Below are 14,661 nucleotides of genomic sequence, written 5' to 3'. Positions count from 1 at the left end.
TTCCAATTCCTGACATTCTGGGATTCTGTGATTTTGAAAATTTGGTCTAGTGTCCTTTGACCTGTGAAACCCTGGTTTAATTCCCAAAGGAGAAGGTTCTGCGTGGCTGCTCCCAGCCTGGCACTGGCTCGTGAAGCATCAGCGACCAAGGGAAAGCACCAAGTTCATTTTTCTTCAGTGAGCTTTTGTGAGCTTGGAGCTCATACCTGGGAAGATGTTGTACAGACAACGATTCCTGTGTTTGTCCTGGGGGCAAATTTTTAATTATTCTAGGATTTGGTGGGCTAACTGCTTATTTGCTTCTCCCTCCACAGCAATTTACCTAGCAAAGAAGAACATTAAGAGAAAAGGGATTTTAGAAGAATATGAGAAGGTAAGGAGGTGTTGTACTTGTTCCATTGCAAGCCCCTCGTTTGCTACAACTTTAGCCCTGTGTTACTAACACATAGAGCATGGTGAAAAAATCACCTCTTCAATTGCATGAGGTACAGGATAATACTCTGAAGTTAATGATGACTTTAGTGGGGGTAATTGCTCTCCTTGCAGTGGTATTTTTGAGCTGTTGCAATTCACGTAATTACTTTCAGAACAATCCAAATTTCTTGGCTCGGTTGCCGGCCTGGCCTTGTTGAGCCATGGAGAGTCAAGAAAACCCTAGCATGGGAGCGCCTTGTCTAGAATGTTCACACTAACTGCTTTTTAAATTTTTATTCCAGGAACATTACAACATGCTCAATCAGAAAATAAACTACAAGTGGGATTTTGTTATTATGCAGGCCAAAGAGCAGTATAAGTGAGTTGACTTGCATTCCCTTATTTGCATCACTGGGGAGGGCATGAGGAGACAGAGCTTCGTGTCTTGGTACACAGTTAAATTACAGTTTGAAAAAATAAACTGCAGCTTTAAAATAACTTGCAGATGGTCTTTGCACATGTGTAAATGTGCAAGGGGAGGTTTAGATTTAGCACCTCTGAAGAAGCTGTTGTCCGATGCTGCAGGGTGCAAGCCCTCCTTAGAAACAGCTTCTTTTAGCTCAGGGCTGTCCGTGAGCATTTGTGGACCAGGCCGCTGGACTTAGGACCTGTTGCTGGTCTGGTTCAGTTTTATGGCTTGCACATGTCTCGCAGCTGAGCTGAATGGCCTGAATCAAAAAGCAGTAAATGTTCCCAGCAGGGACTTCTGGAGAAGAATCTGAAGTGCATACTTAGGCAGCCAGCCAGAAGGATGATTTTAGGAGATGAATCTTTCAGATTTCCAGGAAAATTAGTAAACGTGAGATGGGATTACTCCTTTGGAGATGATCTTTCTCACTTCTGTGGATTCCTTTTACCTTTGTAACCTCCCAGCACGGCAGGCACTGCCTCCGCTGTTCAGCAGCATTTCTGTCTTTGCTGGGATGGTAGCCAAGTCGTCAGAATACAGCTCATCAGATAACTGTCTCATTAAACACGAGACTGTTGTTCTTGTAAATTGAGGGCAGACTTGGGCTGAGAGATGCCAAATGCAGTTTTAAAGTCAGATGCTGAGACTGTGTCTGAACTAGTAGGTTAAACACGTCTGAGGCTGTTTGTTGGTGATGCTGGGGCAGACTGGTGCAGAACGGCCCACATCCACCCTGTTAACCACAGCAGCGCAGCCACATGCAAACAGCCTTTTGGGAATGCTCCTTTGCCCATGCTAAGTCCCAGATTGTGCCCAGGACTTGTCTGGGAAAGAATTAGTTGGTTCAAGTTCAAACCATACTGGTGCTTCTTCTGTTTAATAGTAGAGGTGATTTGGGTTTTAGTGCCTGGGAACACCACTTGGCCTCTTTTCCAAATAATTTCTGTGAGAAATGCCCCCCTTTATAGGGACGAGACGTGTCCAGGGTGTATCTCTGCGTGGCAGTCCTCAGATGCTGCCTGGGGCCATTCGGGGTGGATAAGCATGAGGCAGCAAGACTGACCGCAAGGAGCGGGTTGTTAGCATAAAACTCCACCAAAGGGCTGTCTGTCTAATAGAAAGAGGATGTGTCTGCTCCCAGCTGAGTGCAGGAAGATGGTGATTTCTCAAAAGCTACAGTCATGTGTGGCCATGTGAACTGCATGATCGGCAGTCCAGAATTAGCTGGGATAAGATGTCAGGAGGCTGCATCAGAGCGTCACGCTGTCACGGTGGGACTCATGAGGCAGGGGAGGCTGGGGCTGTGTCCCTTCTCTGACCCTACTGGTTTTAGGATAGCAAAATCCATTAATTCCTCTGGTAGAGCTAAATCCTGTTCTTGGCTTTGCAGGGCAGGGAAGGAGCGGAAGAAGGCAGACAGGTACGCCCTGGACTGCCAGGAGAGAGCCTACTGGCTTGTGAACAGGACTCCTGTAAGTAGAGGATGGGGGTGTGTGGCATTAGTGCCTCGGTGGTGCCCTCCCTGCAGTCACCTGGGACAAGGTCCCTCACACTAAGGGCATGGCCATGGGCACGACCTAGGGACTGCGCACCTTGTCGCTTCTCCTTGGGGAAAGGGTCAGCCCAGGCCTGCCCTGAGTCCACACCTTTCTCCTTGGTTGCTCTCAAAGGTGCAAGGGAGGGAGGTCTGGCTGCAGCACCCATGCTTGGAAGGGAGGGTTCCCTAATGTAGAGGGGCAGAAGTCCCCCAGCTGTCTGGGAGCTGCTGGCAGTGGAGCTCTTTTGCACTTGGGATTCTCCTCATGCATTTCTGTGAATCACAAACTTTAAAACAAATGAGTTACAAAACTATTGCTGTTTCTTGTTCATAACAGCCCGGCATGCTAGATGTCCTAGAGTATGGATTAGACCGCGTGACGGATCCCAGTGAAAATAAGGTAAACCAGGTGAGACAGGTTTGGCTTTTTTCACACCTACTGAATTAGTTTGGGAGGACCCAGACACTGTCCCTGGGACTGTGGGTTTTTGGGCTCCACATGTTGAACGAGTCAGCCCAGCTGTGACAGCCAAACAGGCCAGAAGTTGGAGCCGTCTCATTGTCCAGGGTGAGGCCCTCAAAATAGGCTTTGGCAGCATCTTTTGGCTGGAAAATACTTTGTCAGCTTTCTTGCCACACCAGTCAGTGTGAGCGTTTAGCCACAGGACGTGTTTTCTGTGCTGGTGAAGCTGAATTAAGGAATCCTCTACCTCCAGGTGCTTGTTGCTGCCTTTTTATTAGTGCTGAATGAACTCCCTGCAGGGTTGGGGGGTGTAAAGGATCAGAGGAAATGTCCAGGTTTGAAGTAAATGACAGAATACCTCCCAAAGGGCAATGTGTGGCAAGAACATGGGGAAGATTATGTTCTGGATAGGAGACATGAAGTGTTGCCTACAATGCATATGGTATAGCTAGACCATAAAGAAACACAATTAATGAACTGAGTCCATGGAGGCTGTAACTGGATGGGGACCATTTCAGGGTCCAAAGTAAGACAAGGCAGTCAGTGGATGAGGAGCTGGAGCTGCTCTTCTCTTTCTCCATCACTGCTTTTAGGTGATCCTGTATTTGTGCACTTAATGGTGTTCATTTGGGAATGAAGTCAAAGCGTCTCTCGGCAATTAAATGCAAATGTTACTGCAATCACTCTCGCTGTGTTCCCACAACTTCTCATTTTGGTAACAGCCTTTAAACATCTCAACAGCCAGAGACAGGATAATTGCTTTGGCCAACTGTGTTCTGTTGCTATAGAGACTGAAAGTGAGCAACATGTAGGGTTGGGGTGTACTTTATTTTTTCTTGCTGTAAGTAGCAGCTGCTGAAAGCCTTTTTTTTAAGAGAAAAGAAGTGGTGAAGAGGAAGAGGGATAGTATAGAGGAGTAAGCCAACTTCTTGCCCACAGTTTTGCAGCTGACATGGAAGGAGATTTTAGGTTTGCAAACGGTCTGGAAGCCCAGCTGCTTGGTAGCACAGCGGAAGTGAGCTGAGACATCTCCATTCAGTTCCCACCTTGGGCACAGGAGAGATGCTTGATTCCTCCCATCAGTAGAGACTCCAAGGAGGGCCTGAGCCAAAGCACACCAGCTTTGAGGTGACTTCACCTTTGCCAGTAAATGCTGACCCAGACCGTGCTTTATTGGCCGTATCTTACCCCTGCTGAAGGCAGTGCAGGGTTTTATTGATGTTTTCAGTGCACCCAGCCTCTGGCTCTGACATGGGTGAAACGATGAGAGCAGAAAATGAGAGCATGAATCCAGCACCCATTTATTTGATTTCTGTCTCTGTTCCTGCTCAGGCTAGCTTCACTTGTTGGCCAATTAGTTTTCTTTTATCTTGACAACTGAGAAAGGAAATATGCCCAGTGATAGGTAATTTCTGACATCAGTATGACTTCTTTGAAGCTGCTGTTGGCATGAACATCTCTCTTTCACTTGCCTCAACCCCTTTGGTGGGCTGCTCCCTCCCTAATCAATAGAGTCCTGTGGGGATAAACAGGTGCTCAGCCAGACATCTACTCCTTTGAAAGGGACATTTATTACTGACCCATGAGCATCCCTCTCGGTTATAATGAGTTAGGAGTTGGAGTTGGGCAGGAGGAATAAGGCGGAAATAGCTGCCCATTGAACAGCTAATTAAGGGATGCTTTAGCCTTTTGTTACCCAGGTCTCAGGCTCATGATCGAGCCTCACCGCTTAGAGAGTTACCAGGCAACTGCCAGAGCCCGCTGACTCCTATACCTCAGCTTTTGCCTTCCTCTGTAACCAGAGAATCTTTCTGAAAGGTGCTTCAGCTTAGCCAAAAATCACTGCCCTAGATTGAGGGACAACTGAATGAAAGGCTCTGGCTTGTTATACACAGCAAATCAGCCACAGATCATCATCGTCATTGATGGCCTTTCATTTCACAAGTCTCTGTTGGTTTGGCTGCCTGATAAACACATAACTTCTGCTGCATCCATTGCATCTTTTGAAATAACAGAGTTAGAAGCAGATAAACAAGATAGGGAAAAATCGGCAATTTGAATGAAACTGGGTATATGGACTGTTGCAGATCGGTTTGGCCCAAAATGAGCTCTGGATGACAGTGGCCTTGCTTGTCCTTCCCTCCAAGCTCCATCTGGGCACACACACACACAAACAAAAGCTGTTTATGGCCTCTGTAAACACTGAATGGTGGCCAGACAACACATAATGACTGCTATCTCTGCAATGTGGTCAGGAGGACCCACACTGAGAGCAGAGAAGGTCCATGCGAATGGTTTGCTGGAAATCAGCGGCCGTCCCAGCTCTTGTAGGATTTTGTGGTTTCAGCCGTGTGGATCTGCTCCAGGCGGCTCCTGAGCAGGTCTTGGCTGGCTCCCAGTTGAGCTTTGCAGGCTGCATGGGGAGCACTCAGCTGGTGGCAGCGGGGTGTGACGAGGCCGTGCAGGGTGTCCCGGTGCTGTTCCGTGTCTCAGGGAGGAGCACGTGGCACTCGTCTGAGCCAAACTCGGGCCTTTCACTAATTGCCATTTTGATTGGAAGCCTGCAGGGCTGGGGAGCTTATCCGCGGTAATTGCGATAAGTCACTCGTTAAGGGCATTGCAAAATTAATCTCATTATAAGAAGCGACTCTTTTGTTCCAAATATTATTTCCTTCCAATTGAGGGAAGGCGAGTGAGTGGTCCAGGGCACTTTGGCATTGCTGCTGTCAGGAGCTGGGGGTAAGGATGCTGGGGACAACTGACAGTGCCCAGTGGGACACGAAGCTGGAAACTGCTGATGGGAGCACTGTGGGAGAAAGGGAAATGAAATGATGTGCAGGTCTGGGGTGGAATAGCTTACCCACATATAATTTTGGCATTTTAATTCATGCTTTTCTTGCCCTCTGTAACATTTAACTTACTGGGTTCTTTTTCTCTTTTCCACCAGCTGTTTGTCTCATGTGTGTGTGGTGTACTGCCAGCCTCTAAGGCCCCTGTAGAAGATAACACAACTTTACTGCCACGTGAGCTGCCTTCAAGCCATTTTGCCAGCATCCACCTCTCCTTGCCCCACTGCACCAGGCCTGTCCTAGGCACCCACTTGAAAAAACAGCAGAAGAAACAAGGGGCCTTTTAAAACCATTGAATGATTTTAAAGTGTCAGTTTTCCTGAAGTAAATGCCTTGCTTAAGTCCCATCAAATGGAACAGTTTGGCTGGCACTTGTAAATCTGATGGGACCTGGTTTGTATCTCGATTTCCCCAAGGAGTTAATGAACTCATTGTGCAGGAAATAGCTGGCCTGAAACAGAAACAAAGTTCTTTAAAGAGGGCACTTCTAGGACAGTAAATGCAGAGAGTTTCTCTGTGCAAGCAGGTGATTTTTCTTTTGCCTCCCATTTCTGCAGTCTGTCTGAAACACTGATGACACTGTAGAAATGGGGGGAGAAATGGTGTCTCCATGGAAGCTGGCCTGGCATCAGAGGTGCAGCTAAGGGCACAGAAAGGTGAAAAACTGTTATTTCTTCTTTCTCCATCATTTCTAAGATGCCCTGAGAGCATTTGAATCAGCAAAGGAGGCTGTACAGCCCTTTGGCCAATGATCCTGTTACCCAAGAGCTTTTTCCTCCTCTTTATGTGTCAGCCCTTAATCCCTGGCACACAGTTCCTTGCGTGTGGCCAGCAAAGCATCGCTGCTGGTTCAGCTGCTCTCTGCTCTCCTGTTTGTCCCTGGTGACATTATGTGTACTGCAGTAATTCAGAGCTGGCCACAGCATTTTCAGCAGAAAAAGCTTCCTCCCCTTGCAATGCCACAGCGAGGATCTCTGTTAGTCCTGCACTGGCCAGGCTGAGGTTGCATTAGGATCAGCTGGGCTGGCTTCATGGTAGTGCTGTACAGATTGGCTGTTCTGCTGCGTATCTGGCTCCTGCTGCTGAAATGGTGAGTGTGTCCTCTGAAAACCAGCCAAGTTGCAGCAAAATATGCGTATTTTTCTTCCATATAGAGAACAGTTTTTCCCCTCCTGATCAGGACTAGTGACGATGGTTAAAAGGCAAAAGCAGATCTGCACCAGTGTCCCACGATGGTCCCCTCACAAAGCGGCCCTGGGAGAGGGTCTTGCCCAAAATAGGGGCAGCTCAGGTTCTTCTGGGAGAAGCAGGGTGCATGTGACATTGATGCTTCATCCCTCACCGCTCACAAACTACACTTCCCCAAGGCACTCTGCAGACCCGTGTCTGCCACAGGGTCAGTTTGATGGGGTGATTTTGTGCCGCAGATTAATGACATGGCTTTTGTTGCCTAAAACAGGAGATGCAGAGCTGAAACCCTGTGTAAGCATTTAAAGGCGTGCTGGGAGCATCCCTGACTTAGCCTGTCTTTTCCTTCTCCCTCCTCAAGTTTATTTCACACAAAGTAGCTGTGCTTCAAAGGAAGCTGTGTGAATAAACACCCTGCAGTTAATTTCTTGCCTTCAGTTGCTTGCTCATTTGTGGATGACATGGAACATAGTCTGAGTTATTCAAATCGCAACGCAAGCACCCTTTGCACAGCAGATACTGCTGCTGAGGCTTTTAATTGTGGTGTTTATATTTTGCAATGTGTTGGTTCCTGTCTCCTTTAGCTAATATTGAATGATCTAATCTGTGTCTCGTAAACGAATCTATTTTAGCTCCATTAGAATAACCCCTTAATTGAAGGCATACAGACAGCCTGTGATGGAAGAAGCAATGCTAAACAGTAAATACAGCTAATGGAACGATTTACGGTGTGTGGATGCTCTTAGCTTTGATGATACCCTGATTAGCGGAGCTGCTGTGTTTGATTTTAATTGTAATGAGAATTAATTGGAGAGCGCTGCACAACGGCGGCCCTGCGACGGTGTTTTCATGTCTCAAAAAAGGCGCCCACCCCAATGTCATGTTTTTTGTTGTTTCTTTATTTTCCAGAAAAAAACTATGGATGTTTATAGGAGAGAGGTAAGTGGTCCTTCCCTCACTTGTAGCTGTTCATCCTATATGTATTGCTTACATCAGTGTTGCATGGGGGCTCAAAGCTCCCTTCTTAAGGGTATGAGCAGTTATAAAAATGCCTGGCTTTGGCTGGCAGCTCTTGGTCAATTTGCTTTCAGGACATTTCCTGCCTCTGCACCTCCCAGTGACGGGAAGGCTCAAGCAAGGACAGACACCAGGGCTAAAATCCAATAGATCAAAATTAGTGGTGGGGAAATCAGAGAAGATACGTCCAGTGGCGCCAGCGTAGAGACAGCCAAGCATCACTGATAATTACATGCTAAATCATCCAGAGCATTTGTAGGTGCCTAGAATGGTAGCTATTATCCAATTTTTTATCCCTCCAGATAGGAGGGGAGTGCATTTTAATTACTTGCACATTGCAAAATGCTCTTCCGACGTTTGCAGTAAGCTCAGTGAAAGCAGCCGTTTTACTGAGGCAGTTTAGGGGTTCTCTGGTTCCTTGGACATCCAATAATCAGGGAGGAAGCGGTCCCCATGGTAGTTAACGTCACTGCCAGGGAGAGGGCATGTTTGAGGGTCAGATAGAGATGGCCTTCTCTTCACATCTCCATGCTATACTAACCATGGGCATGCCTGATCCCTCACAGATCATGTACTATCAGCAGTCCATCATGAAGTCCAGAGTGAAATCCTCCGTCTCTCTCGGAGGGTAAGTCCTGATTTCCTTCTGTCCACACATTAATTAGTCTCCAGCGCTCATCTCCTAATGAAATGATGAAGCTCTCTGCTCCAGCAGCTGGTGACTCAAAAAATCCTCAGGAAATTTGGATCTCCATCAGGATTGGGTTCAAATCAAATTATTGGTGATGAGGATATGAGCAGCAACTAGAGAGTGCACATGAATCAGAGCATTACATTGATTTAGGAGGAGCTGCAGAGCACTAATCATTAAAAGAACAGAGCAACGTTACCTGACTTGACAGGTTTAGATTTGTAGCTTGATTAGAATATATGGATTGGAGGGAATTATGCAGGTGCCAAATGCCTTGGCATTTCCAGTGAGAAGATAGGATTGAGCACGTCTGTGCCAGACCTGTGGTATGCTTTGTGCAGTAGCGTTGTATATTTGCAGGATCTGTGCCAAGGAGCCTGTTAGCAGCGGGCCCTTGGACAGTGCTCTCCCAGCTTTGAGCACATGAAAGCAGTTTGGCCTGGAAGGAATTTTAAATGCAGAAACCAGATGATTTAATTTTTTTTCAAGAATGAAAAAGGGAGGAAAAAGCTGAAATTCCAGGACATCAGTGAAATCAGTCGTAATTACAAGTCTGACCAACTTGGAAGGTAGCAGGAGTGTTTGTCTGGTTCTGGTTCCTACTGGGACAGAGACATTTTTGCTTTGTGCTGAGCCCTCAGACTCATTTGCAGAGGAATGAGCCATGCAGTAGGTGAGCGGAGGAAAGGAGAGGCTGGGCTGTGCCCTCAGCACTCCCTCACCTCTCCTGGTACCTCTGGAGATCTCTACAGTCTGTGCAACCATTTATTTGCTTGTGATGGTGGTGGCTGCTTGCAGATTACTGTGGTTTTGTTGGGTTCACGTGCAGGCTTGTGAAGTACTCTGAGCAGTTCCTCTCCAATGATCCTCTCCTGTCTGGATGTCTCCCCAGCAACCCCTGGTTAACAGATGACCCTGAGTTCTGGGATCTCAATGCAAAACTGTATGTATTTCTATTCTCTTGCCAGCTTGTGGTTTACACTGACCTTTACCGTGACCTTTACGCTGATAGAAATCAGAAAAGGGAGCCACTGATTTTGTCATGATATCTGGTCTCTGATCATGAGCAGGGAGGTGTTCCCTTTCTGGCATAGCTTGGCCATGCTAAAGAAACTGTCTCTTGGGAATACTCCATGCTGAACTTGCAGCATTATCTTCTTCAAGTGGAGCCTTCCTTAATATCACAGAAATTCCTAAACGGACACATACTGGCAGTCCATCCCTCCTCTGCGATCTCCCTTGGTTTTCCATTCAGAAAGTATTCACTAATTATATAGTGGCATCTCTGGGCTTGAAGTATACAACATATTACTGGTTCTCATTTGAGACCAGCAATCCTGTTAGAGTGATAATATCCCATTAGACAGCCCCAAAGGATACGTTCACAGAAACAAAGCTTTGGGCAGCAACCAGTGCCTCCTCCAGAGCGGGACTGAGTCAAACCTCTGGCAAAGCTGGGCTGTCGTGAGAGAGAGAGCAGGATAAATCCAAGTTAAATCCCCATCCCAGTGTGTACCAAAGTTGTTTAATTACAGCTTACTTAGTGGGCTGACTTCAGGAGCTTATTACAGCATTTGGGAAAACAAGAGAGTGCCAAGAAGTCTCTTGGCATTCCAGCAAAGGGCATTTTGCTTTTAATTAATCTGCCAATTAGATGGGCCACATGAAACTGGCAGTTCTGTTTGCTTTCAACCTGTGCAGAGTGGAAATCCCCACCAAGATGCGTGTGGAGCGATGGGCCTTCAACTTCAGTGAGCTGATCCGAGACCCCAAAGGGCGGCAGAACTTCCAGCTCTTCCTGAAGAAGGAGTTCAGCGGTGGGTCTGGGTCTGCTGTGTCCCTGCCTTTGTCCCTGCCTAGGCCACGCAGCTGAGACAGAGCAGTGGTGGAGATCCCTGCCTTTGCAGTAGGTGCTGTGAGATGAGACAGTGACAAAGTCACAGAGGAAAGGCGGTAGAAGTGGCTCTGGAGGCAATGGCTGTGCAGCCAGTGCATGCAATACCATCTAGTGGCACAGGACACAAAGTACAGCCCAGGGCACTCCCTGTGCCGGAGTCTGGTCCCAGGGAAGCTGGAACTGGCGGGATTCACAAGCTCTTACAGGTGTTGTTTGTCCCTGAGCAGAGAGCAGGGGGAAGCTACTTTCCTCCTACAGTTCCAAGGGGGTTTTCAAGTTGGCTGTAAGAATTGGAGAGACAACTAGGGCCAACACATATTGAGTCAAACAGATTCAGTTTAGGAGTTAATAAATGGAATTGTGTTTTCCTCAGTCTCTCTCTCTGCTGACTGAATCCTTCCTATGCAGGAGAGAATCTGAGTTTCTGGGAAGCCTGTGAGGATCTCAAGTATGGAGACCAATCCAAGGTCAAAGAAAAAGCAGAAGAAATTTATAAGTGAGTGATAGTTTTGCATTCTTAAACATTTTGTGCATGAGTCCTGTCACCTTCTTCCACACATTGTCATTCTCCACATGACTTATTCTTGAGATTTTCTTTGTAAGCTGTCGTCAAATGTGGCTGTCCTATGTCCCCACGTAGGAAAGGAACTGTTGGAGATGAAAGCATAAGTATTATTTTGTTACATAGTTATTTTTGCCTCTCTGTTCTCCACTATTACATTTAGGTTTTAGCATGTAATTTAAATAGAGGTGTGGAACAGCAGAGATCTTGGGGCTGCCATGAGAAGAGTAGAGAGACCCTTTATGCCTCAGTGGGATGAGGTTTGGTTTCCGTTGTGTGTTAACAGTGCAAGAGGAAGTGATGGTGTATTGTCCTGAAGAGGATATTGGCCGCCCAAGATCAGGACAGCAAATTGTAGTGGGGAGCTGAAGGAGCTTTTCCTTTCATGCATAGACAGAGGAATCTCCAGTAATTCTGCAGTTGTTAATGGCACTGTTGATTCCTCCTCCTTGCAGGCTCTTCCTGGCTCCAGGAGCGAGGCGCTGGATTAACATTGATGGCACAACAATGGGCATCACGGTCAACGGCCTCAAGCACCCTCATCGTTATGTTCTAGATGCTGCTCAGACCCACATTTACATGCTGATGAAAAAGGTTTGTTATTTCTTTCCTAAGCCTATGGGGGTTTCCAGGTCTCTGGGCTTTGTGTGCTGTCAGCTGTCACCTCAAGTGGCCTTTGTTTGAAAATCCCTCAAATTTGCTGACTTAAGCAAGCACTGGTTCAGGCCTTTGTATTTTGTTGCTTCTCCTTCCCTCTAGGGCAGCATGTCCCCAGGGTGCTAGAGGTTAGCTGTGTGCTGGAAGTCCTTCTTTCTAGTACAGGCTTGATCACCAGCTCATTTAAAGCCTGTACAACTCTTTTAACTTCACTCAGTATCACTGTGTGTGCCACGTCAGGTATATCTCTATGGTGGAATGCTTGTATCCAGCTGGATTTCAGCAGTGGATGGGAAAGGTAGTAGCAATTGTGATCTAACTGCATGAGTTTTGTACCAAGAGTGTAACCAGACATGGCCCCTCTCAAGTTTTGCTGAGTTTTTTCACACACTTCTCTGTGATTATGTTGCTGGACATCCTTTTTAGGTCTGACTGATGCAGCATATTATGTCATGGCTTTCATTAGATCACAGTGGCCACAAATAACCTGTGACTCCTCCATATGAGCAATGCAAAATACACTTAGCAGGAAGGAGCACTATGGGCCAGAGCAGCAGGTATCGCACATTGACAGTGAAAACAGCAGAACTAGACTGATTTTCACCAGTTGCTGAAAAATTTGGCTCCTGAAACATGAGTACCTCACCTTGCAATGACTGTGAGACACTGCTGGCCTGGGCTAAGCTAAGTTCAGACCTTTTGGTCTGGATCTCACCTGGGAAGCTTTATTGTGAGATGGAAAATCCTGGGAATTTTACACCAAGATGAAAGGGGATCAGTTGAAATAGCTGCATTTGCCTGAAAGATGCAAAGTCCCTTGGGCTGCTGGGGGAGATTATCCAGTTCCCAGCCTCACTGGCTCCTGAGCAGCTGTATTTGGTGGTGATTTTAATAAGGGTGTTTGCAACCCATAACTACCAGTTTCTCATTTTTTTCTCCTAGTAGGACTCCTATGGCCGCTATTTAAAGTCTCCAGTATACAAGGAAATGCTGGCCAAGGCTGTTGTGCCACAAGAGACTGTCAAAAAAAGGCAAGTGAAACTGGATGTAATTGTGGGGTTTGTTTTTCTTCTTGTAGCAAGGGTAGAAAAAGCTCGAGTTGCAGCAAAATTACTATGATTGAGATGCTCGCTTAATTAAATAACATTTTTCACTGAAAAGATGCCTTGCTTTGAGACTGATTATGCTGCGTATTTGTGAGCCCTTTGGAAGTGGCTTGTGTGCAGGCAGAATTGATGATTCCTTGGCTGCCTGGTCTGTTTGGAAAGGCTGTGATTTTGAATTAATCGTGATGCCTTTCCAGGAAGGAGAGAGCGTTGTGTACAGGGCATGGAAAAACTCCTGCCCGTGAAACGTTGGGTGCCAGAGATGACACAGAGCCACCGCAGGGCCCTTGGTGGGTTCTGCTTATACCTGTGAAGTGCAGCTGACAGACAGCTGCATGGGAGCAAACAGCATCTTACCCACGAGTGACTGCTGGCACAAGGCTTGAAATGGCTTTTTCCTAACCAAGGAGAAGGTTGTATAGCAAATTTAGGCCATTTGAACTGCAGTTGCTTCTCGAAGCTGAGCATGCGATGTTGGAGTCAGACTGGGTGGTACCAGTGCTTCTTTCTCTGTTCCTCTTCCACTCGTCAACCTGGCATGCAAGAAAGAGGAATCATGGACTTTTGCACTGTTGTTTCATCTAAAATCCCTTTCAAGTCAGTGGAAAAACCACTCCTGCTGACTTGCCTGGGGTTTGGTTAGATTTTCCCTGAGCCACACATCACAGGGTCGGTGGCAATGCTGGGTGATCCTGGTGATGACTACCTTTGTGTTTGTCAGTGCTTGTTTAGGACACTCAATACTCAGCATCCTGGCTAAACTACAGAGCTAATACCTCATCCAGGGGTGGCTTAACACTTGTTACAACTACTGCTGGTAATGGCTTTGCTGAAGCAGGTAGTGGGTTGTTTTTTTGTGTTATTGCAGACACCAGAAACACTCATCCCTATCTTGATTTTAGCTGAAGGCACTAGAAAAAATTCCACTGGTGGCAGTTTGACTTCACACTGAGTGTTAGTTACGTGTAAACACAACAAAAGGAGTAATGTAGCAGCCATCTCCTGGCTTGGAGTCCCTCACAAGGACCAGGACCAGGTCTGTCTTTATGGTTTTAGCAGTTCTGCAGCTGATGAGCGGCACTGAGTCACTGCTTTTAAACCACCTCGTCCGCATTTGCGCTTCCTTGTTGTGTGGGTGACAGCGGCACATTCGTGTCTGTGTCTGAGCTTGCCCTCCTGGCACATTTACTTCCCAGGGGTGAATTTTTGGTGCCCTTCTGCTTTACTAACACGCTGCTTCTTTCTCTCACTCTCTGCCCAGCTCCAATTTCCCGTTCGGACGCCGCCACCTTCGCTCCAGCCCCAGCCCCATCATCCTGAGGCAGCTGGAGGAAGAGGCCAAAGCCAGAGAAGCTGCCAACACAGTGGACATCACGCAGGTCATGAGCAAGCTGGATCGCAGGAGCCAGCTCAAGCAGGAACCTCCCAAGTAGGCTCTGAGCCCTGCAGGGAAAAGCCAAGCCGCTGAGATTCGTTTCCCCTTCCTGAAGGTGTCAGTGCTGCTTTAGGTTTCCCAGGCCCGCTCTGCCAGCAGCCTGCTTCTGCAGGTTGCCACGGCTTTGGAGCAGCAGGGGGGTGCTGCCGGAGCCAGGCTGCTGGCTGTGCCGGATTTGGGGTGCAGGGCCCTGGCTCTCTCCCCACACACCTTGCAGAGAGGGATGCCTTTTGGCTGCCCTGAGCTCCCCGGGGAGGGTAGGATAGCCTGGCTGCCTCTCCCTACCTCCTGCTCCTCCAGGAGCTGGGGTGGCCCCCATCTCAATGCTTTGGGTTCAAATCAGTCCTCCTTGGAGCAGAGGTGGGTGACCCTGCAG

At 47.4% G+C, this 14,661-nt stretch overlaps 1 protein-coding gene across 1 annotated transcript; it reads left to right on the top strand.

The window, feature by feature from the left end:
• Positions 1-314: 314 nt before the first annotated feature.
• RGS9 (regulator of G-protein signaling 9) lies at positions 315-14,283 on the top strand (the record flags this gene model as incomplete). Its single annotated transcript, XM_010183157.1, has 12 exons — positions 315-373; positions 717-793; positions 2,274-2,355; positions 2,758-2,820; positions 7,830-7,859; positions 8,504-8,565; positions 9,458-9,571; positions 10,330-10,445; positions 10,934-11,021; positions 11,543-11,681; positions 12,690-12,775; positions 14,112-14,283. Coding segments are annotated over 12 exons (1,088 nt in total), but the record flags the coding sequence as incomplete, so codon positions are not given.
• Between the last annotated feature and the right edge of the window lie 378 nt (positions 14,284-14,661).

This window comes from Mesitornis unicolor, unplaced genomic scaffold (assembly GCF_000695765.1).
Source record: "Mesitornis unicolor isolate BGI_N332 unplaced genomic scaffold, ASM69576v1 scaffold6124, whole genome shotgun sequence".
Lineage (NCBI taxonomy): Eukaryota > Metazoa > Chordata > Aves > Mesitornithiformes > Mesitornithidae > Mesitornis > Mesitornis unicolor.
Note: the sequence above shows the minus strand (reverse complement) of the source record. Positions and strands in the feature narration are given on the sequence as shown.